The sequence below is a fragment of the Dysidea avara genome, chromosome 8 (genome assembly GCF_963678975.1).
Source record: "Dysidea avara chromosome 8, odDysAvar1.4, whole genome shotgun sequence".
In the NCBI taxonomy this organism is placed as follows: domain Eukaryota; kingdom Metazoa; phylum Porifera; class Demospongiae; order Dictyoceratida; family Dysideidae; genus Dysidea; species Dysidea avara.
Window position 1 is genome coordinate 14,659,787 of NC_089279.1, and position 24,001 is coordinate 14,683,787.

The following is a 24,001-nucleotide window of genomic DNA, read 5'->3' on the forward strand; positions in this document are numbered from 1 at the left end:
GTACAGAAGAATCGGATTACAAACCACTGAGTTATGATTCGAAAGGCAACTACGTGTAACAAATGCGAGATCGAGATACTCTAATAGAACAGTCACCCTAATAAAACATTCAGCTGCATTTATAATTTACTCAATTATATTACATTGGAAGTTATTCTGTAGGGAATTCAGCTACAAACAAGTCACCTTGTAGTCAGATCATCCAGAAGAAGGTACCTAATAGAGAGTTCAGCTCAAACAAGTTGCCCTGCAGAGAGATCAGCTAGAAGAAGTTACCTTGTAGAGAGTTCAGTTACAAAGAAACAATCATGCAAAGTGTTCAGCTACAAACAAATCACCCAGTAGAAAGTTCCGCTATGAACAGATCACACTGTAGAGCTTTCAGTTAGAAACAAGTAATCTTGTAGAGAGATCAGCTGCAAACAAATCACCCTGTAGAGAACTCAGCTACAAACAAACATGCCCTGTAAAAAGATCAGCTAGAAGAAGTTACCTTGTAGAGAGTTCAGCTACAAATAAACCACCATGTAGAGAGTTAAGCTGCAAACAAATCACCCAGTAGAAAGTTTAGCTATGAACAGATCACCCTGTTGAGAGTTCAGTTAGAAACAAGTCATCCTGTAGAGAGATCAGCTAGAAGTATCACCTTGTAGAAAGTTCAACTACAAACAAATCACCTGTAGAGAGTTCAGCTACAAACAAATCACCCTGTAGAGAGATCAGCTAGAAGAAGTCACCTTGTAGAGAGTTCAGCTGCGAACAAATCCCCCGTAGAGAGTTCAGCTAGAAACAAGTCACCCTGTAGAGAGATCAGCTAGAAACAAGTCACCCTGTAGAGAGTTCAGCTAGAAGAAGTCACATTGTAGAGAGTTCAGCTACAAAGAAACTACCATGTAGAGAGTTCAGCTGCAAACAAATCACCCTGTAGAGAACTCAGCTACAAACAAATCGCCCTGTAGAAAGATCAGCTAGAAGAAGTTACCTTGTAGGGAGTTCAGCTGCGAACAGATCACCCTGTAGAGAGTTAAGCTACAAACAAATCACCCTGTAGAGAGTTTAGTTACAAATAAACCACCATGTAGAGAGTTCAGCTGCAAAAAAATCAATCACTCTGTAGAGAGTTCAGCTAGAAGAAGTCACCTTGTAGAGAGTTCAGCTGCAAATAAATCACCCTGTAGAGAATTCAGCTACAAACAAATCACCCTGTAGAAAGATCAGCTAGAAGAAGTTACCTTGTAGAGAGTTTAGCTACAAAGAAACCACCATGTAGAGAGTTCAGCTGCAAATAAATCACCTGTAGAGAGTTCAGCTAGAAACAAGTGACCCTGTAGAGAGATCAGCTAGAAACAAGTGACCCTGTAGAGAGTTCAGCTAGAAGAAGTCACATTGTAGAGAGTTCAGCTACAAAGGAACTACCATGTAGAGAGTTCAGCTGCAAACAAACACCCTGTAGAGAACTCAGCTACAAACAAATCGCCCTGTAGATAGATCAGCTAGAAGAAGTTACCTTGTAGAGAGTTCAGCTACAAGCAAATCACCATGTAGAGAGTTCAGCTGCAAACAAATCATCCTGTAGAGAGTTCAGCTATGAAAAGATCACCCTGTAGAGAGTTCAGCTAGAAGAAGTCACCTTTCAGAGAGTTCAGCTACAAAGCTACCACCATGTAGATAGTTCAGCTGCAAAAAAAAATCAATCAATCTGTAGAGAGTTCAGCTAGAAGAAGTCACCTTGTAGAGAGTTCAGCTGCAAATAAATCACCGTGTAGAAAGATAAGCTAGAAGAAGTTATTTTGTAGAGAGTTCAGCTACAAAGAAACCAGAGTTCAGCTGCAAACAAATCACCTGTAGAGAGTTCAGCTAGAAACAAGTCACCCTGTAGAGAGATCAGCTAGAAACAAGTCACCCTGTAGAGAGTTCAGCTAGAAGAAGTCACATTGTAGAGAGTTCAGTTACAATGAAACTCCAATGTAGAGAGTTCAGCTGCAAACAAATCACCCTGTAGAGAACTCAGCTACAAACAAATATGCCCTGTAGAAAGATCAGCTAGAAGAAGTTACCTTGTAGAGAGTTCAGCTACAACGAAACCATCACGTAGAGAGTTCAGCTACAAACAAATCACCTGTAGAGAGTTCAGCTAGAAACAAGTCACCCTGAGCTAGAAGAAGTTACCTTGTAGAGAGTTCAGCTGCAAACCAATCACCCTGTGGAGAATTCAACTACAAACAAACAACCCTGCAGAGAGTTCAGCTAGAGTCAAGTCACACTGTAGAGAGAATCCTGTAAAGAGTCCATCTACGTACTACGTACAAGCAGATCACCCTGTAGAGAGTTAAGCTACATTTCAAGTCACCCAGTAGAGAGATCAGCTGCAAATTATCCTGTGGGGATTAATTGACATGTAATAAATACATGCTCTCTTTTTATATTATGAACTCTTGATATATGCATTATAATATATATAATTTGTACTATTACTGATAAAATCAGAATGAGTTAAAGTATTTATAAAATCTGCTTCATCTTTTTCTTTTTCCTGTGGTAAAGAAAAATATATAGGTTAAAAAGCCCCAAAGCTGGCCGTAGGCTGGCTTTGGGGTATACAAATACAAAAAGAAGTGAAATCTAATCAAAAACAGCCAAGCTGTAAAAAAAGGAGTGCGGCCCTTGAAAAGGCTATGGTGAAAAAAGATGTGAAATCCAAGGTGGCGGCCAAGAAATGGCTGTGATGGTAGTTCAGATGAATTTGTGCCAATTGACCAAGCGGCACCAAATTCACCTGAATTGTCGTTATTAAAATTTTTACCATTAACCTACCATCACAGCCATTTCTTGGCCGCCACCTTGGATTTTACATCTTTTTTCACCATAGCCTTTTCAAGGGCCGCACTCCTTTTTTTACAGCTTGGCTGTTTTTGATTAGATATATATATCTAAACCAAAACAGCCAAGCTGTAAAAAAAGAGTGCGGCCCCCAAAAAGGCCAAGTTGAAAAAAGATGTGAAATCCAAGGTGGTGACTAAGAAATGGCTGTGATGGTAGGTTAATGGCAAAAATTTTAATTACGACAATTCGGGTGAATTTGGGTTGCCTCCTCCACTAGGATTCGGCACAAAATTTACCTGAATTGTCGTAATTAAAATTTTTGCCATTAACCTACCATCATAGCCATTTCTTGGCCGCCACCTTGGATTTCACATCCTTTTTCAACTTGGCCTCTTTGGGGGCCGCACTCTTTTTTTCCAGCTTGGCTGTTTTGGTTTAGATATCACTTCTTTTTGTATTGCAAGCCACAAAGCTGGCCATTGGCTTTGATGCTTCTTTTTAACTTGTTTTTTTTCTTCTTTACTGTAGGAGTTGTGGAACAAAGGAAGTAATTGTGTGTATAGCTTTTGTCTGATGAAATGTTTGTATATTTAACATTGAATGATGATTATCACATACTGTAGTTAATAAGGTGACTTCTTACATAACTGAACTGTAGCTGAAATTCTCATTGTTTGTAGCTGAACTCTTTTCAGGGTGATTTGTTTGTAGCTGAACTGAACGCGTGAGGCAGTAGAAAATTCGCGAAAATAATTTTTTTTTTTAAATTTCGTAGCACCTAATCGAAAATGCTTCTGGTCGCTCTGAAGGCATGTGTGGGCTTGGTTATACCTGACCAATACTGTCAAGTGGCCATGAAGGGCTTGCAAAGATGATTTTGGCTTGATTTATCTTCGTAGACCACGCCCACATCTTCATCGTCCCTACCATAGAATACTATCGTACTGTATGATAAAGTATATGCATGATTTGTAAAGTACATGTATGATTTATAAAGTACAAGTCTATGATTATAAAGTACGTATGTGTATGATTTATAAAATATATGTCTGTATTTTATGAAGTAGTGTATTGATTTATAAAGTATAGTTGTAGTTTATAAATAAGGTGTTTTTGTACTATTTTGGCACAAATGGCACTCCATAGACTTTATCTCCCTTTCTGTGACATTGGTCTTCATTTGCCCTCAGTACACTGGCCAATATATATGCTAAGCTTGCATGACACTAATTAACTCCAAGACACTGCCATTTGCTGTGGAATGAAGATTGAAAATATAGTACTGCTGACTTATGTTAGAAAAACAAACAAATCTAATTTTGTAAACTTGGGAGACCGATAGCTAAGTAATGTTCAAGCCACCATCTATTCAGTTATGTTGGTTTTTAAAGTCAATAAGTATCTAATCAAAAACAGCCAAGCTGTAAAAAAAGGTGCGGCCCCCAAAAAGGCCATGGTGAAAAAAGATGTGAAATCCAAGGTGGCGGCCAAGAAATGGCTGTGATGGTAGGTTAATGGTTACATTTTAATAACAACAATTCTATGGTGTAGTATTAGTGTCAAAATAGTACAGTATTATGGTAGATACAGTGTAATTTTTTTGTGTGGGTGAAGCCAGGTGTTGAAATTACAATGAGTTGCACAATTAATTTTTGATGGGTGATGGAATATTTATGAGGGCAGTATAAATAAATTAAAACTGCACATAGATTATTTTCCATAGGGCGATGAATATTTCTGAGGGTGGTATGATTTTTTAAAAAGGTCGATTCAATACTATGATTAATTTTGGCGAGGGCTATTAAATATTCATCGCCCTGAGCATTTGCATATCCATGGTAACCGTAAATGACGTTGGCTGACACACCCCGCCGCCATATTGCTGTACCGAAACACGTGGACAGTGGTTAGTGAGTGGCGTATCTCATGGTTTACTGTTTATTCAAGGTTTTACGGCTTATTCAAGGATTAATTGTTTGTTTATTTGTTGCTTAAATATGGTTGGATGTGCGATAATCAACAGCTCCAAGAAGTCATCCAAGACTAAATGTTCATTTTATAGGCTTCCAGCCATTATTCAGCATCAAGGTCAGCAAATGTTGGAGATTACTAGAGAGCGAAGGAGGGCCTGGCTGAAAGCTATTTCGAGAGAGGATTTAACGGAGGAGAAGCTAGCAAATGTCTGGGTTTGCGAGTGTCATTTTGTGGCTAGTGAGTACAGTATCTATTGAAAGTGCATGCATTGATTATATACAAAATATTTTATAGTGTATTATTTGTTATACTTGTACACTGTATGCGTGTTGGCTTTCAGTTCAGATTATACATTTCCTGAGTAGCTAGGAAATTTATAATCCATGATTTGATATCATTGATACTCATGAGTTTAACATTTGTCAAATGATCTGTAGGGAAGCCTGCTGACACAATGGATAAGCATAATGTTGATTGGTTCCCCACACTGGAACTTGGACACAGCAAGCTAGATGTGGCAGTAACACATGCAGCTAGTGAAAGAGCCTCAGAAAGAGAAGCACGAGCCAAAGAGAGGAACAAAAGAGTTTTCGAGACGAATTCAAATATTAGTACATCAGGCAGTACCTCAGCCTCTACCTTGGCAACTACCTCTAGTACCTCAACTACAACAACTAGTACCTCAACCAGTACCTCTACAATAACCACTATGTCAACCATAACTTCTACAACAAACAGTACCTTGATCACTAGCCCAACCTTTATTTTGACAAACGGTACCTTGACTTCAACTAGTACAACAACAGGACAGTCCAGTCAGTTGTCACTTAATTCAAACAGTGGGCTGATAGATCATGCAATACAGACAGCTGATGGTGAAACTCAAACTCCAAGGCCACCTAAAATGTGTAACAAAGCCGTACAGACGGATGACGATAATTTTTTCTGTGAGAACAACATTATGTCTGATGATGCCAAGGTACAATACTACACTGGGTTAGCTACTAGTCGTCTCCTGTTAAAAACATTTGAACTAGTGATGGGCTCCTTTGCACTAGGTGATAAACGTTCATACTATTGGAGGTCGTTCATGATAGTGCTCATGAAATTGAGGCTTAACTTGGGATTACAAGACATTGCTTACCGGTTAGGAATTTGTACATCAACTGTCAGTAGGCGTTTCCATGAAATGTTGGATATAATGTCTTGTCGTTTGGAGTGGCTCATCAAGTGGCCTGAAAGAGAGGAATTATGGAAGACTATGCCCAGCGGTTTTCGGGCAACATATGGCACTAAGGTTGTTGTAGTGATTGATTGTTTTGAGATTAAAATTGAAACCCCTACTCATCTAGTGGCAAAATCATCCACTTGGTCTCAATACAAGCATGCAAATACAGCAAAAGTGTTCATTGCAATGTGTCCACAAGGTGTAACAAGTTTCATTTCACCTGCCTGGGGTGGAAGGGTCAGTGACAAACTTTTGACAGTCAACTCTGGATTTTTAAACAAAATACTTCCAGGAGATTGTGTTCTTGCGTACCGGGGATTTGATATTGCTGAAGATGTGGCCAGAATGCAGGAAACACTTCATATACCATCATTTACAAGAGGCTGTTCCCAACTCTCACCCATAGATGTTGAGGCAACAAGGAAGTTAGCGAATGTACGGATACACATAGAACGTGTCATTGGAGTTACCCGTCAGAGGTACTCAATTTTGATGAGTTGTATCCCTATTGATTTTTTAAAGCCTAAACACCCTGGCGACAAACCACCAATCGATAAAATAATATTAGTGCGTTCAGCCCTGAACTATCTTTGTGTTTCAGTTGTACCAGTAAAATAGTCATGTAATTGAACAATTATTATTATTATTAATAGATGAACTTTGTCATGTTATTATTTACTTCATTAAAAAACCTATACAAACTTTTAATAGTTAATAATAAACTAACACAAGGTGAAGTCACTGCTTAGTCCGCTGCCGTTTACGGGAAAACTCAGGCATTGTCCTGCAGTTTGGACAATACCACTTACTGGAACGTGGTTTAGGTATCTTGAGACATTCAAGGTGAAACCATGAGCCATGTAAACAATTAGGATTGTCACATCCAACCATTTCACCACCCTTATCTTCCTTACAGTAACAGTATGTATATTCAACAGATACCACTGAAGCTGCAGCAGTCTGATCAGGCATAACTGCCTTCCGAGAGTACCACATAGCAAGTAACTCTGGTAAAAGACAAATTTTGAAAAACTTTTCGGCAGCTTTAACATGTTCTATAAAACTTTCATTTAGAAAGATGCGTTCACATGACAAATTGGGGGAAGCATCACTGACTGTAGCTATAACAAAGTCAGCATAATTTGCTGAACAAACAAGCAGTTGTGTCTGAACCTGGTAATAATATTCATGCTTTTCAGAGAGTTTACCATTATTGAGATAGGGTGCTTCATCTGGAGTGCTCTCTCTGACGCAGTATGGGCATTTGATTTCCAGTACCCCACATCCACAGCAGTCACACTGCACCACTCCATCAGGACTGGCACCAATGTATGGATATTCTGTGCTTACTACGAATCCACTATTTCTGTACTGAAAATTTGTATGCATGGGTTTCATCATCTCAATGTATGCCAATCTTGCAACTGCTTCATGTTCACACCCCCATGTGGTTGCTGGCGTTGTGAACTTTTTCAAATGTGGATAACAGATCTGGCTTAGTAATGATTGCGAAGGATGGCTTGGGTCTGTGGCACAAACTGCTTTCATTTTTGATGCAGTAATCCTTCCTGCTCTTTGTTTAAACCAAGCTGGACTCTTGGCTTGCTCTTGAGTGTAAACTTCAATATTCTGTACCTCTTCTGGTCTAACTGATAACTGCAATTCATCACATACTTCCAACAACTCAGTGTAAAGCAATTCTTCATTTTCTGGGTTGTACAGATCAAGCAGTGATGGAGGTAGCTGAATAGTATTTGCTGTGGGTTTAAATTCATTAGAAAATGGAGGTACTATGGAACAAATTGCTGGTCGGTTGTGAGCAATATCTCTAAGGAAGACCATTTGCTCCTCAGCAGATGGAGGAACACACAACAAGGAACTTGTTGACTGACAGGCTGTTGAACTAGTGGATGGGTGCTCAGAAACTGGCAATTCTTCTGCTACCTGAAACATATCCTCAAATGGTGTAATGTCACTTAGATGATGAGCCCCTCTCCTTTTGTTACAGCTGATTCTAGGCTTTGGTTTGGACAGTGGCAGCTCTGAAATTGGCAAGTATGGAATAGCATCAACAAAGGTAGGTTCCTTCCACATACAACTAGTTTGTGTGCAAGTTAGTTTTGATCGAGCTGCAGATTCCAGGTAGAAAAGGATTGCTGCTACATGAGAACAAACTTCTCTAAGTCCTGCCATGCAGGTACAATGTCCACAATCGACAGTTCCATCAAGTAGACACATCACCCATGATTCAAGTGGAGGGTCATTAGCTCGTTGCGAATGTCTCACCTGTAATTGTATTAAACTACTATACTACATAATATGGGTACTTATCTTTCTTACATACCTTGGCAACTGTAACTATTTTACTACCAATTTTCTTTGATCCCAAACAGTTCACAAAGTCACACATAAAGTACTTGTAAGCATCAAAGCTTTACACATCTCAGAGGTACAGAAGCTTGTAGTCAAAACAAGATAGTTGAAGATGTCTGTGTTTGTGACCGACGGGATAACTTCCTTACTAAGCTGTGCACTTGGTATACAATAGGGATCGCCAACATCCGCTATCTTTGTCACTGAGGTACCTTCGTTTATCACTCACTTTCAATAGCTGTGCGTGCTGACTAAGACAAACATCACTAGATGAATCCTATCAACAACAGCCATGCAATAGTAACAGCACTACTATGTATTCGCATTGATTTCATACCATATTCACTATCTAAACAGTCATTACCACTTCGGTTACCACAATCATAGGACCACTCGTATAACAGGTGGTACAGCAATATGGCGGCGGAGGTGTGTCAGTCAACGTCATTTACGGTTACCATGGATATGCAAACGCTCTATCGATGTGCAGTTTTAATTTATTTATACTGCCCTCATGAATATTCCATCACCCATCAAAAATTAATTGTGCGACTCATTGTAATTTCAACACCTGGCACACAAAAAAATTACACTGTATCTACCAAAATACTGTACTATTTTGACACTAATACTACACCATACAATTCAGGTGAATTTGGTGCCAAGGCCAAGCGGCACAAAATTCACCTGAATTGTCGTTATTAAAATGTAACCATTAACCTACCATCACAGCCATTTCTTGGCCGCCACCTTGGATTTCACATCTTTTTTCACCATGGCCTTTTTGAGGGCCGCACCTTTTTTTACAGCTTGGCTGTTTTTGATTAGATATCACTTCTTTTTGTATTTGTATACTGCAAAGCCGGCCTAAGGCTGGCTTTAGGGCTTTTTTAACCCATGTGTTTTTTTCTTTACTACAGGAAGAAGAACTTAAAGAAGAATTTTAGTACTTCAATTATTTTTTGATTTTATTAGTAATTATACAAATTATATACATATATTTATTACATGCCCATTATTCCCCACAGGATATTTTTTGCAGCTGATCTCTCTACTGGGTGACTTGAAATGTAGCTGAACTCCCTACATGATGGTTTCTTTGTAGCTGAACTCTCTACAAGGTAATTTCTTCTCTACAGGGTGATTTGTTGAAGTTGAATTCTCTACAAGGTGGTTTGTATGAGGCTGAACTCTCTACATGGCGGTTTCTTTGTAGCTGAACTCTCTACAGAGTGATTTGTTTGCAGCTGAACTCTCTACATGATGGTTTCTTTGTAACTGAACACTCTACAAGGTGACTTCTTCTAGCTGATCTTTCTACAGGATGAATTGTTGTAGCTGAACGATCTACAAGGTAACTTCTTCTAGCTGATCTCTATACAGGGTAATTTGTTTGTAGTTGAATTCTGTACAAGTGGTTTCTTTGTAGCTGAACTCTGTACATGATGGTTTCTTTGTAGCTGAACTCTTTACAAGGCGACTTCTTCTAGCTGAACTCTCTACGGGGTAATTTCTTTGTAGCTGAACTCTCTATACGATGGTTTCTTTGTAACTGAACTCTCTACAAGGTAACTTCTTCTAGCTGATCTTTTTACTGGGTGATTTGTTTGCAGCTGAACTCTCTACATGGTGGTTTCTTTGTTGCTGAACTCTCTACAAGGTGAATTCTTCTACCTGATCTCTCTACAGGGTGATTTGTTTGTAACTGAACTCTGTACAAGTGCGTTTTTGTGGGTGATCTCACTGCAGGTTGATTTGTTTGTAGCTGAACTCACTAAAGGGTGATTTTGCTTGTAGCTGAACTCCTTGCATTGTATCTAGTTTCTAGCTGATTGCTCTACAGGGTGATTTGTTTGTAGCTGATCTCTCTACAAGTTGATTTGTGTGTAGCTGATCTCTCTGCAGGTTGATTAATTTGCAGCCGATCTCTCTACAAGGTAATTTGTTTGTAGCTGATCTGTCTATAAAGTGATTTATCTGTAGCTGATCTCTCTGCAGGTTGATTTGTTTTAGCTGAACTCTCTACAGGGTGATTTACTTGTAGCTGAACTCCTTACATTGTGTGTAGTTTCTAGCTGATCTCTCTACAGGGTGATTTGTTTGTAGCTGATCTCTCTACAAGTTGATTTGTGTGTAGCTGATCTTTCTACTGGTTGATTTGTTTGTAGCCGATCTCTCTACAGGGTAATTTGTTTGTAGCTGAACTCTGTACAAGGTGCTTTTTTGTAGGTGATCACACTGCAGGTTGATTTGTTTGTAGCTGAACTCACTAAAGGGTGATTTGCTTGTAGCTGAACTCCTTACATTGTGTCTAGTTTCTAGCTGATCTCTCTACAGGGTGATTTGTTTGTAGCTGAACTCTCTATAAGGTGATTTGTTTGCAGCTGAACTCTCTACATGGTGGTTTCTTTGTTGCTGAACTCTCTACAGGGTGTTTTGCTTGTAGCTACTCTCTACAGGGTGATTTGTTTCTAGCTTATCTCTCTACAAGTTGATTTGTGTGTAACTGATCTCTCTACAAGCTGATTTGTTTGTAGCTGAATTCTCTGCAAAGTGTTTTGTTTGTAGCTGACCTCTCTTCAGGGTGATTTGTATCTAGCTGATCTCTCTACAGGGCGATTTTTTTTGTAGCTGACCTCTCTTCAGGGTGATTTGTTTCTAGCTGATCTCTCTACAGGGTGATTTTTTTGTAGCTGATCTCTCTTCAGGGTGATTTGTTTCTAGCTGATCTCTCTACAGGGTGATTTTTTTTGTAGCTGACCTCTCTTCAGGGTGATTTGTTTCTAGCTGATCGCTCTACAGGTTGGTTTGTTTGTAGCTGAACTCTCTACACGGTGATTTGCTTGTAGCTGAACTCCTTACATTGTGTCTAGTTTCTAGCTGATCTCTCTACAGGGTGATTTGTTTGTAGCTGATCTCTCTACAAGTTGAATTGTGTGTAGCTGATCTCTCTGCAGGTTGATTTGTTTGTAGCCGATCTCTCTACAAGGTAATTTATTTGTAGCTGAACTGTCTAAAAGGTGATTTGTTTGTAGCTGATCTCTCTGCAGGTTGATTTGTTTTAGCTAAACTCTCTACAGGGTGATTTATTTGTAGCTGAACTCCTTACATTGTGTGTAGTTTCTAGCTGATCTCTCTACAGGGTGATTTGTTTGTAGTTGATCTCTCTACAAGTTGATTTGTGTGTAGCTGATCTCTCTGCAGGTTGATTTGTTTGTAGCCGATCTCTCTATAGGGTAATTTGTTTGTAGCTGAACTGTCTAAAAGGTGATTTGTTTGTAGTTGATCTCTCTGCAGGTTGATTTGTTTTAGCTGAACTCTCTACAGGCTGATTTGTTTGTAGCCGATCTCTCTACAGGGTAATTTGTTTCTAGCTGAACTCTCTACATGGTGGTTTCTTTGTTGCTGAACTCTCTACAGGGTGTTTGCTTGTAGCTGATCTCTCTACAGGGCAATTTGTTTGTAGCTGATCTCTCTACAGGGTGATTTTTGTGTAGCTGACCTCTCTTCAGGGTGATTTGTTTCTAACTGATCTCTCTACAGGGTGATTTTTTGTAGCTGACCTCTCTTCAGAGTGATTTGTTTCTAGCTGATTGCTCTACAGGTTGATTTGTTTGTAGATGAACTCTCTACAGGGTAATTTACTTGTAGCTGAACTCCTTACTTTGTGTCTAGTTTGTAGCTGATCTCTCTACAGGGTGATTTGTTTGTAGCTGAACTCCTTACATTGTGTGTAGTTTCTAGCTGATCTCTCTACAGGGTGATTTGTTTGTAGCTGATCTCTCTACAAGTTGATTTGTGTGTAGCTGATCTCTCTGCAGGTTGATTTGTTTGAAGCCGATCTCTCTACAGGTAATCTGTTTGTAGCTGAACTCTCTATAAGGTGATTTGTTTGTAGCTGATCTCTCTGTAGGTTGATTTGTTTTAGCTGAACTCTCTTCAGGGTGATTGCTTGTAGCTGAACTCCTTACATTGTGTCTAGTTTCTAGCTGATGTCTCTACAGGGTGATTTTTTGTAGCTGAACTCTCTTCAGGGTGATTTGTTTCTAGCTGATCTCTCTACAGGTAGATTTGTGTTGATTTGTTCATTGCTGATTGCTCTAAAGGTTGATTTGTTGCAGCTGAACACCCTGCAAAGTGTTTTGTTTGTAGCTGAACTCTCTCCACAGTGACTTGTGTGTAGCTGAATTCTGTGTAACTGAATTCTCTAGAGAGTGACTTAATTGTAGCTGAATTCTCTACACAGTGCATGACTTGTTTATAGCTGAACTTTCTTCAGGGTGACTTGTAATAATGTTCTGAATTTCTATAGTGATATATTTGCTTAACTCTCCACATGGTGACTGTCTTCTTGCTGAACTGTCTATAAGATTAACTGTTTGCAGCTGAACTCCCTACAGAATAACTTGTGATGTAATAAAATTCTATAATAAATTAGTCGAATGCTCTATTAGGGTGACTGTTCTATTAGAGTATCTCGATCTCGCATTTGCTACACGGAGTTGGCTTTCGAATCATAACTCAGTGATTTGTAATCCGATTCTTCTGTACTACTGCAAGGACTTTCTATGAAGATTATTCCAGCTATACACCGATTTTCAGCTCATTGCTCTAAGCGGTTTACCTAGTAGGCGTGAAAACTAATACTTTTTTATCATAAAAATCGATCGCGTAATTGTGACACAGGTTGGGTTTTGTGTCATATCTCCGTGGTCTTTATCTCGATTCCTTTCAAACCACCAAAAGGCACTCCTACAATGGTTACTCCATCTACATAGCAATTTTCAACTCATTCCATGAAGCGGTTTACCCTGTAGGCGTGACAACAAATCGATCTTGTTTTACGCGAATAATCAGTCATAACTCCTGAACCATTCATCGGATTTGTACCAAATTTGATGCTAGGATTCGCCTTTGGACTCCCTTTCTGTGTGCCAAATTTCAAGGCGATCGAAGTACGCGTTTGTATGTTATAGCAATTTTTGCAAGTGTGCGAAAAGACGAAGAAGAAAAAAAAACGAAGAAAAAAAAATGAAACTTTGGCAGCTCGTATCTCGAAAATGGCTGGAGCGATTTCCTTCAAATTTGGAATGTAGACTCCCTTGGCTGGCGGGCAACTGCGTAGCAAATTTGGTTCCAATCAGATAAGTGATCACCGAGATACAAAGGTGTGAAAATGACGTTTTTGTTCTTCCTGTCAATATACTCACGGTGTGGCGCGCCGGCTTCTTGGGCCGAACGACACACTATCGTGTGTCTTGATATAGCTCTTTCCAACTTAAGAATTGTCAAAGTTAATGTATGTGTTGGCTGGTAATGAGTCTATGAAATGTTCAAGAGCCTGTAGACAATATCATTTATTATTATAGCTATTATTTATCAGTCCCAAAACTAGATGTGTGCGATTATATAGATATCAGAAGGCTTATTGAGATTTGGTTGATAGGTTTATTTATCTATATAATAGTAAACTTCCATAAATTACTTGTATATCAAGGAATATCTGATGGTGTAGACATCTCCAACTCTCCCACCACTTGAGCACTGTACTAAAAAGTAGTGTATAGTTTAGTAGTTGAGTGATAGTTTAGTAGCATAGTTTTGTAGTTAAGTTGTGTAAATAACTAGTTTTGGTTGTATACTATTTTAATAATTACTTTTAGACACAAAAAAACTTCTCTAAAAAAAGATGACTAATGCTCATATCTTAATTGCATTTCCTTGAGAGCACTGATGCCAACCAGATATTTTCAAACTTCTCATACTTCGGATGCCAAGTGTCTGCTATATGACCTTTCTTTTTCAAGGAACTGATGCTTAAAAGTTTAATATAATTTCTGTTTCGTAATAATGAATTGAGGCTTGTACAGACACGTGGGATTCCAGTCACAATTGATATTATGCTCATAACTAGTTTTTAGGTACTTACTTATTTACTCAACTAGAAATAGTATTAAGAGAGCATCTGGTTTTCAGAATTATGTATCACAACACCTTATTTACATTATCTGTGTCTACCATGTGCTTTCATTTAGTCTATAATATTTTAATTGCTAGAATTACTGTATGTCATGATACAACTTTAGTTGCATCACATTAATGGAAATACTGAATTGCTATGGGGTACGATTGAGCAACAACCTGCAAGTCTTACTTCATAAGTATGTTGTTTTACCTGGGGAGAAGTATCCAAATGATGTACAGCAGAAGCTAAGCCAAAGTGATTATCAAGTTGATCTAAAGCCTGAAGATATTCTACTACTACGGACATCAACTACTGTACAAGTTTTGCAAGAATTGCATTGTGGACTTGAAGATTTTCTAAGGCCTTTTCTCAGTAACATAGAGTTTTTGGTTTATTTTCATTTACATAATTGTAAATTGTTCTGCAATTTTTTGAATTGTCAGATTGCGAAGATGTCAATGACACTATTTCCTACAGAGTTGTTTTCCACAAAAACCTTTTTGTTGACTACAAATAAGCAATCGAACATTGAACTTCATGATAGAGTAATACAGGTATGATTGTTGTACAGTACTGCTCAAACATAACAGCACACTTGCTTGAACTGTTTTTTTCGAGCCACAAGTATACTTGTTTGATTGGCAAGTCAAGCTTTGTGCACAACTATTAAAGTGCAAGTAGATTATATTGTGCAGCCAAAAAAGCTGGTGCATCATACTGTTGGTATATTGACAAAAGAAAATGCTATTATATGCATACATAACCGCATATTCCCTTTTCTAAATAGGATGGCTTTTATACTGCAATTGCCCTTCACTTTCAACACCCTACATACCAACTTTGAGCAAGATTGCTTAGTGTGTTCATCAAATACAAGCCTCCAAAGTCTTTAGTTCTTTGTTTTTGTTCTTCACATTTCGGGGGCTCATTTCTTCTCACAGTTTGTAAATCTGCAAATGTGCAGCTTAATCGCCTTGAAATTTGGTTTGCTCTAAGGGTGTGTTAAGACAAAATTAATGTACAAAATTATCATTGAAACACAATTTCATGCTTCCAACTTTTTAGATATATGTGTGAGTATATAAGTGTAAATTAGCTACAGTAGATCATCATCACTCTGGCTTTAACCTCCATGTGAGCTGCAAGCTTGGTATTGAGAGCATAAATCACACTACACTCACAGTTTTTCTCAAGTGTTAAGTACAAGTATTCAAGACATGAATATCGAGTGGCAGGTGCATATGGTGTCGCATTTGAATAATAGTACTTTATCGTCATGCATGTATTGCCTATTATAGTTTGAAATATGTGTGATATTCATATTCACATGTGGTGCTAGCTTTAAATATGTATACATGTTTTGTAATGGGTAGGTGTTGAATACAGTCAATTTTACCCATCTTTCATGCTAACGATCAGTCTATTTTGCTTTTTTCATTTCAATAGTAATCTTACTGTCCAGCTATAATGCTTGATAGATACATTTTACTCAAAAATTTGCTATTGTCAGTTGTTATAGACGTTAACACTGTTGTAATGTTTGTACATGAATTCTTAGGTTCAATTCAAACATGGTAAACTCTAGGAATTTCTTCACATCAGCTTCTGAAGATGTACAATTAATATTGTGAACCTCCAAATTTGTTACAATATATATTTTTTAATTTTGTATAATATTCAACAGTTGTCACTTACACATAATATTATGCCTGTTTTTTCCTTAGTCCCACAAATGCATGTAATTTCTATTTTGGTAGTAAATGAATTTAAAAATGGGATTTCAAATTTTGAATGTATTTAAAACTTACCTAAAAACTATGTTAGTTAATAGTAAGTGTTTGCGTAAGTTGAACACATATTAATGTGTCTAAAAGTTTTCTATTAATCTTTAGTTCGGTACTGCTGTGGAGAATACCAAACATTATATCCTAAGTTTAATCATGGGAACTGCTAAATATGAAGACATTGTAACCGAAGGGTCATTGGAAGAATTGCTACAAAATTGTGATCTAACAAAAGAGTTTGAATTAATGAGCAGATTCCCAGGATTTGAGCAAGATATGATGTCAAGTGAGAATACTGAAGGAAGAGAGGGGATTCAACACATGTTAGAATTGGTTCAGTTTTCACAGCAATTATCTGTGATACCAGAAGTATGTGAACAGTATCATTTATCACAGTGTCTGAAAGATGAAAAGTTAGTAGAATTACAGGAAATAACAAAGAGTGTAAAAACTGTTGAAGGCAAAGCAAAAATTACTGGTAAAGATGCAAGTAACTACATGAAGCAGATATGGCAAGCACTTCATTGTGATGATACACGCCAAGCAACAAGAAGTCTAAAACTATTTTCAGCTGTAGCTGATAATGCAGAATTTTACCGTTTTATTAAGGGAAAGGGATTTAAATGTGATCCAAGAAGTAAATCTGCTTTTGAATCTCAAGTTGATTTAATAAAAGCTCAACTGCAGCATGAAGACTACTCTTATAGAGTATGGAACCATCTTAAACCTGCGTTTCAGTATATTAGCCCATTCTTAGATGCTGACCAGAACTTTTCTGAGCTAATGGATAAGATAGTCAAGTTGTTTAATGAAGGTAGTGGTTTTGGTTGTGATTCTAACAAAGATTTTTGTCAACTGGAAACGATTAATTCTAATATTTCCCATATTCAGTTATGGTTTTCTAGAGCAGAGGTAGGAATGTAATAGTAGTAGTAGTACTCGTAGTACATACATAGGGCATTCAATAATTGTGTGTATAACATGCAGTGTGCAAATCACTTGATTTGTTATATAGCACTTACCATTAACATGAAACTGATATATCTGGACACCTACCCTTTACTCCCTTTAACATCTTTGCTGTATATAGTTTACTCAGTTATTTTACACATATAGGTCATATAGAATTGGAACCTGTCATCAGTTTCTGCACATTAGCAACTCAAGCTTTATCACATAATATACCAGTTGTAACACTATTTTTCTTCAGAAACTGACTCCTATTCTAGATGTACGTAAGATGAAATGCAGGTACTTTTGCTGTTTGTTCTGGCTTCATTGTAGCCTGTAGCCTGTGTATCTTATTGAGGTCAGCTTTAATGTGCTAAGTCATTGGTCTTTAAATACCGACAAGTACAGAAAAAAATTTGGAATTTTCAACTAGTGTAGGCACCATAGCACATTGATAAAATGTACTGAAACAAGTTGGAGTAGTCCATGATAGACTGAGTGTGGTGCTCGACTAGACATTGGGTGGCCTGCAGTTGGAATCCTGGGATTTTTTTCCTTTCTTTGGCCCTTTTCTGTTTCACCTTATTGTTTGTTAGGTTAAGTAATCATTTAAAGTTTCCAGTTCTTGTTAGGTTAGGTAATCCAAAGGCTGCAGCACATGTTGCAGTCAGACCTTCAGTGCTGGTCACTATAAAGTACTAGTAATAATAATTTAATCCAAAACAGCCAAGCTGTAAAAAAAGAGTGCGGCTCTCAAAAAGGCTATGGTGAAAAAAAATGTGAAATCCAAGGTGGCAGCCAAGAAATGGATGTGATGGTAGGTTAATGGTAAAAATTTTAATAACGACAATTCAGGTGCCGCTTGGTCTTGGCTCACAATTCACCTGAATTGTCGTTATTACAATTTTTACCATTAACCTACTATCACAGCCATTTCTTGGCCGCCACCTTGGATTTCACATCTTTTTTCACCATAGCCTTTTTGAGGGCAGCACTCTTTTTTTTACAACTTGGCTGTTTTGGATTAGATTTCACTTCTTTTTGTATTTGTATACCCCAAAGCTGGCCTATGGCCAGCTTTGGGGATTTTTTAACTATCTTTTTTTTTCTTTTCCACAGGAAAGAAGAAAAGATGAAGCAGATGAATACTTTAAATATTTCTGATTTTATCTATAAATGTACAAATTATATATATATATATATATGTATATGTTATACTACAGATATTATGGTATTCGAAATATATACCAAAAGATATACATATTTAGGAAAGGGTGCCATAGTGCGAGGCAAAGCCTCGCACTACAACATCTTTTCTAAGTTTGTATATCTTTTGGTATATATTTCGAATACCATGATATCTGTAGTATAATATGTTAATACGATATCTTGTCTCCCACTTGGAAGCAGTAACAGCAATTTCTCAAATTTTTACACCATTATTAGTACTGGTAAGTAATTCCTTGTGATTAGCATGCTGAAGGAGTATGCACATGTGTTGCAGCCTGCAATCTTCTTGAAAATTGGTCCAACAATCCGTAGCAACTGTTGCTAGGCAACAAAATTTAAATCTGACCTAGTTATATACCTTTTGGCAGTTGCTTAGCAACCATTGCTATGGTGTCAAAATTATTTTAGAATTAGTGGTGGTTGCATAGCAATGGTTGCTAGGCAACAGTGTTGTTGCTAAGTAACAGGTATTGGTTACTATGGTACCACTAGTTGTCAAGTCGGACATGCCTAACTGGTAAAACAACTAAACACTATCAAAAAATTTTAGCCAATCATATGCGTATATCAAATGTACAAGTGATATACTGATTCTATTGGCTAGTTTGCTGTAGTATATCAAAAATATACCACAAGCTGCTATTGGAGCTTTTGTACAGGACACGATATTGATGTTGTATTAGTACTAGTAATAGCATGGGTAGCAGTGAAATTTGGGATAAATATCATGAGTGTTGTATTGGAAATTTAAGCCGAGTGAAATTTACCATTTCCAATACAACAAGAGTGGTATTTATCCCAAATTTCACTGCTACCCATGCTATTCCCAGTTAATACCATACTCGCTGCATATGCTGCATTAGCTTTGCTATGTACGCAATTTGTCCAATTTGTCACTATGTACTAAACACGCGTCGACACTAATTGGTGCTACATTGTTAACATAAATTCTAGCCAATGAAATTGCAATTACAACTTTTTCACTGCTGTCAGTGAAATACGGGATAAATTTCACTGCTACTATTGAGACTTTTGTACGGGAAGTGAAACAGGTATGGTATTAATATATATATATAATACATATAGTTATTACAGAACTCTACATGGTGCATGGTTTCTTTGCAACTGAACACTCTACAAGATGAGTCCTTCTAGCTGATCTCTCTACAGGGTGAACTGTTTGTAACTGAACTATCTACAAGGTAACGTCTTCTAGCTGATGTCTCTACAGGATGATTTGTTTGTAGCTGAACTCTCTACAAGGTAACTTCTTCTAGCTGATGTCTCTACAGGGTCACTAGTTAGTAGCTGAACTTGCTACAAGGTGACTTCTTCTAGCTGATCTTTCTACAGGGTAATTTGTTTGTAGCTGGGTGATTTGTTTGCAGCTGGACTCTCTACATGATGGTTTCTTTGTAGCTGAACTCTGTACAGGGTAATTTCTTCTAACTGATCCCTCTACAGGACGATTTGTTTGTAGCTGAACTCTCTACATGGTGGTTTCTTTGTAGCTGAACTCTCTACAAGGTAACTTCTTCTAGCTGAACTACATAGTTGAACTCCCTACAAGGTAACTTCTTCTAGCTGATATCTCTACAGGGTGAATTGTTTGTAGCATATCTCTATACAGGTTACTAGTTTCTAGCTGATCTTTTGAATTCTTTTCAGGGTGACTGCTCTATTAGGGTGACTGCTCTATTAGAGTATCTCGATCTCGCACTTGCTACACCAAGTTTGATTTCGTGTTATAACTCCGTGGCTTTAAGTCTGATTCTTCTACTCCAATGAAGATCCTTTCTAAGATGATTACTCCATCTGTACAGCGAATTTCAAAGCATTACCCCAAGCGGTTTTTCTGGTGGGCGTGGAAAGAAGTCGTTTTTTTATTAGTTAATCTCGATTGCGTAATTGTTACACACTGTTGGTTTTTTCATTGTATCTTCTTGGTTTTTAACTCGATTTCTTTCAAACCACAAAAGGTTTGAGGTTCAATAGTTAACCTATTCACCCACCGATTTTGAGCTTCTTCCCGTAAGCGGTTTACCCTGTAGGTTAGACAACACATTGGTGTTATTTTTCGTGGATAATTGCTAATAACTCTTTGCCTGTTTATCATATTCCAGCCATAGTTGGTACAGAGATGCGCCTTTATACCCCCTTCTGTGTGCCAAATTTCAAGGCAATTGGATATTGCGTTCGCGTTTTATAGTAGTTTTTGTAAGTGTGTGAAAAGAGGAAGAAAAATAAGAAGAAAAAACGAAGAAGCTAAACCAATTTTTGAAGTCGCATATCTCGGGAACACTTGAAGCAATTTTGCTCAAATGTGGAATGTGGAGTACTGAAGTTGGGGGGAGCGTCCGCAGCAAAAATCGTCTTGGTTCATCAAGGCAGCACAGAGTTACGGAGGTGCGAAAATTGCATTTTCGTTCTTCCTGTCAATATACTCATGGGTGTCACGCGCCGGCTTCTTGGGCTGCACGACACACTACCGTGTGTCTTGATAGTAATATTAAATCACAGTAAAACAATAAGAAGTGTTATATCCCTACTGTGCTCTAACACTTCTTATTGGTTTACTGTGATTTAATATCATCGACTACTCAAACTTGTTTCAGTACTTTTTATCAATGTGCTGTTATGGTCCCTTCTCTAGCTGAAAATTCCAAAATTTTTGTGTGCTTGTTGGTTAACTTTTTTTTGTAAACAATAAATTATTATGACCGGTGAATCCACGCATACTGCATCTGAAATGGTCCTGCATGTCCCAGCTATATCAATTATCATCTGAAAAGTGAAGTATACATCACGCTTCATTGTCAGCTATGTTCAACCTGTTACACAGCATTTCAAATCAAGAACTGTTTGAAAAGCACCTCAGCAATCCCCACATACCAAAAGAAAGAAATGGTGCCGCAAGCCCAAGTTATATCGATATCATCTGAAAAGGTGAAGTATCCATTATGCTTTGTTGTTGGCTATGTTCAACCCGTTACACAGTAATACAAATCAAGAACTGTTCAAAAAGCACCTCTGCTATCAAAATAACTACTATGAAAAATATGGACAATTTCCGTTACGAAGGGAAGCCATCATATGCTACCACCAAATCGACACTTTTTGCTGTCAGCAAAGATGAATGGGACACAAAGGAGGACACTGGTAAGTCCGTGAAGAATGCATTGTATGTACTGCGGTATGCCAAAAGACACTTCTCGGGCCATAATGACGTTGCATAGTGAAAAAATCAAGCCAGTAGCCTTAACTGTTATCAAGTTATGCTTGTCTGAAGGCATCAATCAGTTAGTTACTTAGTCAGTCAGTTAATCAGTAGAAAATTCTATTAAATAATTTTTTTTTACAATTCCGTAGCAACTTGTTGAAAACGTTTCGGATTGATCTGAAAGTTTGTTTGGGCTTAGTTTTACCTTACCAATACTGCCTCATCGTCATCAGGGAAAACTAAGGCTGGTTTTTGGGTGATGTTATTTCGTGGGCCACGCCTACTCCTTTGTGGTCCCTACTATACTGTACTATTGTACTGAATGATTAATGTTGATCTGGCTACTCCTATGTCACTTTGATTTTGACGCATTAAATTAAATTGTTTAGCCACTAGTGTTATCCAGCTGTCCAGCTTTTGACAATCATTGTTGTGGGTGGTGAGAAGGGCATTCAATGACTGACCTACAAGGAAAAAAAATGGGTGGGGATGAAATTGATAGATGCATTACTACACTTACAATACATATATATGGTAAACTCACAGACTAGTGTTAGGACTTTTGCCATGATTACTGACTTTTGTTCAGTATAGTCGAAAACTCTGTATAAACCATTTAAACACCCTTTTTATACCCAGAAAAATGACAAAATGACTCATCCGCATTATTCTTTGGATGTGACAAAAACCAGAACCTAGACATCCATTTGGAGAGGCCTAAAGCAAAGTCCTGCTATACTATTTTGATCACACTGTGTAGTAAAGTGGCTAAACGGTTCACTCTTTGACAAAAAGCACCAAACTTGGTACAACATTTGTTTAACTCGTACTATTTCATATTAGATATGGTGCCATTAAGATTACCAATCATATCACACTCAAAGAACCTGAAAAGTAAAACCAATAAAAATGTATTGGGAAGCCATTAAAGTGCTCAATAGTAAATCAACTTTGCATGTGGGATGGTCATATCCAAAACCTGTTCAAGGGAGGTGTCCATCCAGGTCATTAGCTAGCCACGTTAAGAAGCACATAGAGTCATGGTATGTGAAGTCATAGGTGTACAATTTTCAAGTGATGAAACTTTCGCAAAATCTGATTTAAATTTTTTTTTTACTTCATGAAAGTCTAGAAAACTGATTTTGTAAGGTAATGGCTATGTGTATAAACCTGAAGCATTTTACGATTGTGTTTTCACAAAGCTAACATTATTTGCAAAATTTGCAAAAATTTTGTACCTCAAAAATTTCCACCTATACAGTATTATTTCTGTTGGATTTTCCTGTATGTTTAACACTAAAATATTGGCTCCATTAGAAGTGTTTAAAAATCAGGTTATTTTACCACATTTTGAAACATTTTTTGATTGCACTAAATTTAAAATGCATTCATGCAATTTAAGCAAAAACAGATTTACATACACTTGTATGGTTTCCTAATCAGGGTTTATAACCTAGTTTTTAAAGTATCAAAACATGCCCTAAGGCAATGATTTTGATGTGGCATCATATCTCAAATGATTTAGTGTACCTTACTCAAATACCACAGAAAATTTGGTGCTTTTATCACAAAGTGAACAATTTCATCAAAATTTGTTGCTTAGCTGCTCTACTAGTGTTGTTACAAGAACTATAGAAGGTAGACATGGTTTCACTAGTGGTACCCCAGGTTTGGCCTTTTATGATGTAAAAGAGTATGGAGAAGTATAAAATTTAAGAATAATTGAAGTTTTGAAAAAACTTTAATGACTCTAATGGATCATGCAGGATATATGCACATGGACAGCAGTTATGCATTTAATCATGTACTAGAAGCTCTCATAAAAGTCTCTATAACTATTGAAACAAAATCCATATTAGGATGCTATAAATGATTTGATTTGGTTTGATTATAGTTTAAAATCTAGGCAATTGGCAATAGTCGTTCTTCCCTGTCAGAGGCACAAATACAAACACACCTACAATCAATATATTTTTCAACACAAAACAAATATACACAGGAAAGGACAAAAAATGAAGCACAACACAATAGAGAACAACTATACAACAATCAAAGCACTTACAACAAATAAAACAATAATGGAAGCGAGGGAAGCATCATATAGGAGAAAGTATTCAGTTACACAAAATTATGAGGACCATTTCAGGTATGTTTTAAAGAGGAATTCTATAAGGAAACTTACTCGCCAACTAAGAATAGACTATGAAGCTGGTATAGCCAAAAGTATAAGGAACAATCCGAAACGTTTCTAGAACTACGTTAAATCTAAGACTAGAGTGAAACCTACTATTCCCAATTTAAAATCCTGTGATGGAACTGAACTATACACTGATACAAACAAAGCCACCGCCTTAAACTCCTTTTAAACCAGGCGCATGCCCACAGCCAGCCGAAGGCCGGCTGTGGGCGTGCGCCTGGTTTACTGACATTGTTTTCGTAAAAGTGTGTGTGTG

At 37.5% G+C, this 24,001-nt stretch overlaps 3 protein-coding genes across 4 annotated transcripts in view; 2 read left to right on the forward strand and 1 right to left on the reverse strand.

The window, feature by feature from the left end:
* Positions 1-24,001, forward strand: part of LOC136263050 (uncharacterized) — a 308,373-nt gene that overhangs the window by 92,628 nt on the left and 191,744 nt on the right. The window contains exons 17-18 of the mRNA XM_066057501.1: positions 14,485-14,917; positions 16,256-17,059. Coding sequence (XP_065913573.1) covers positions 14,485-14,917; positions 16,256-17,059 — 1,237 coding nt within the window. The remainder of the gene's footprint in view (positions 1-14,484; positions 14,918-16,255; positions 17,060-24,001) is intronic.
* LOC136263646 (uncharacterized) lies at positions 4,615-6,643 on the forward strand. The gene is made up of 2 exons (XM_066058286.1): positions 4,615-5,034; positions 5,235-6,643. Exons 1-2 carry the CDS (start codon positions 4,821-4,823, stop codon positions 6,641-6,643), a joined length of 1,623 nt encoding a protein of 540 aa, XP_065914358.1. The 5' UTR covers positions 4,615-4,820.
* LOC136263403 (uncharacterized) lies at positions 6,649-8,826 on the reverse strand. Of its 2 annotated transcripts, XM_066057915.1 has the most exons (4): positions 8,736-8,826; positions 8,611-8,675; positions 8,370-8,558; positions 6,649-8,311 (listed from the first exon to the last, which is right to left on the reverse strand). In XM_066057915.1, the coding sequence occupies exons 3-4, from the start codon at positions 8,433-8,435 to the stop codon at positions 6,764-6,766; spliced, it is 1,614 nt and encodes a 537-aa protein (XP_065913987.1). In that variant the 5' UTR covers positions 8,436-8,558; positions 8,611-8,675; positions 8,736-8,826; the 3' UTR covers positions 6,649-6,763. The 2 variants fall into 2 exon arrangements, with proteins under 2 accessions (XP_065913987.1, XP_065913986.1); XM_066057914.1 differs by having other exon boundaries at positions 8,370-8,675.

Bases quoted from the DNA above. Each gene is read 5' to 3' on its own strand.
- LOC136263646 (XM_066058286.1), top strand. From the start codon at position 4,821: ATGGTTGGATGTGCGATAATCAACAGCTCCAAGAAGTCATCCAAGACT. The intron at 5,035-5,234 runs GTGAGTACAGTA...AATGATCTGTAG, and splicing joins CGAGTGTCATTTTGTGGCTA to GGAAGCCTGCTGACACAATG.
- LOC136263403 (XM_066057915.1), bottom strand. From the start codon at position 8,435: ATGTGTGACTTTGTGAACTGTTTGGGATCAAAGAAAATTGGTAGTAAA. The intron at 8,312-8,369 runs GTATGTAAGAAA...ATACAATTACAG, and splicing joins AAATAGTTACAGTTGCCAAG to GTGAGACATTCGCAACGAGC.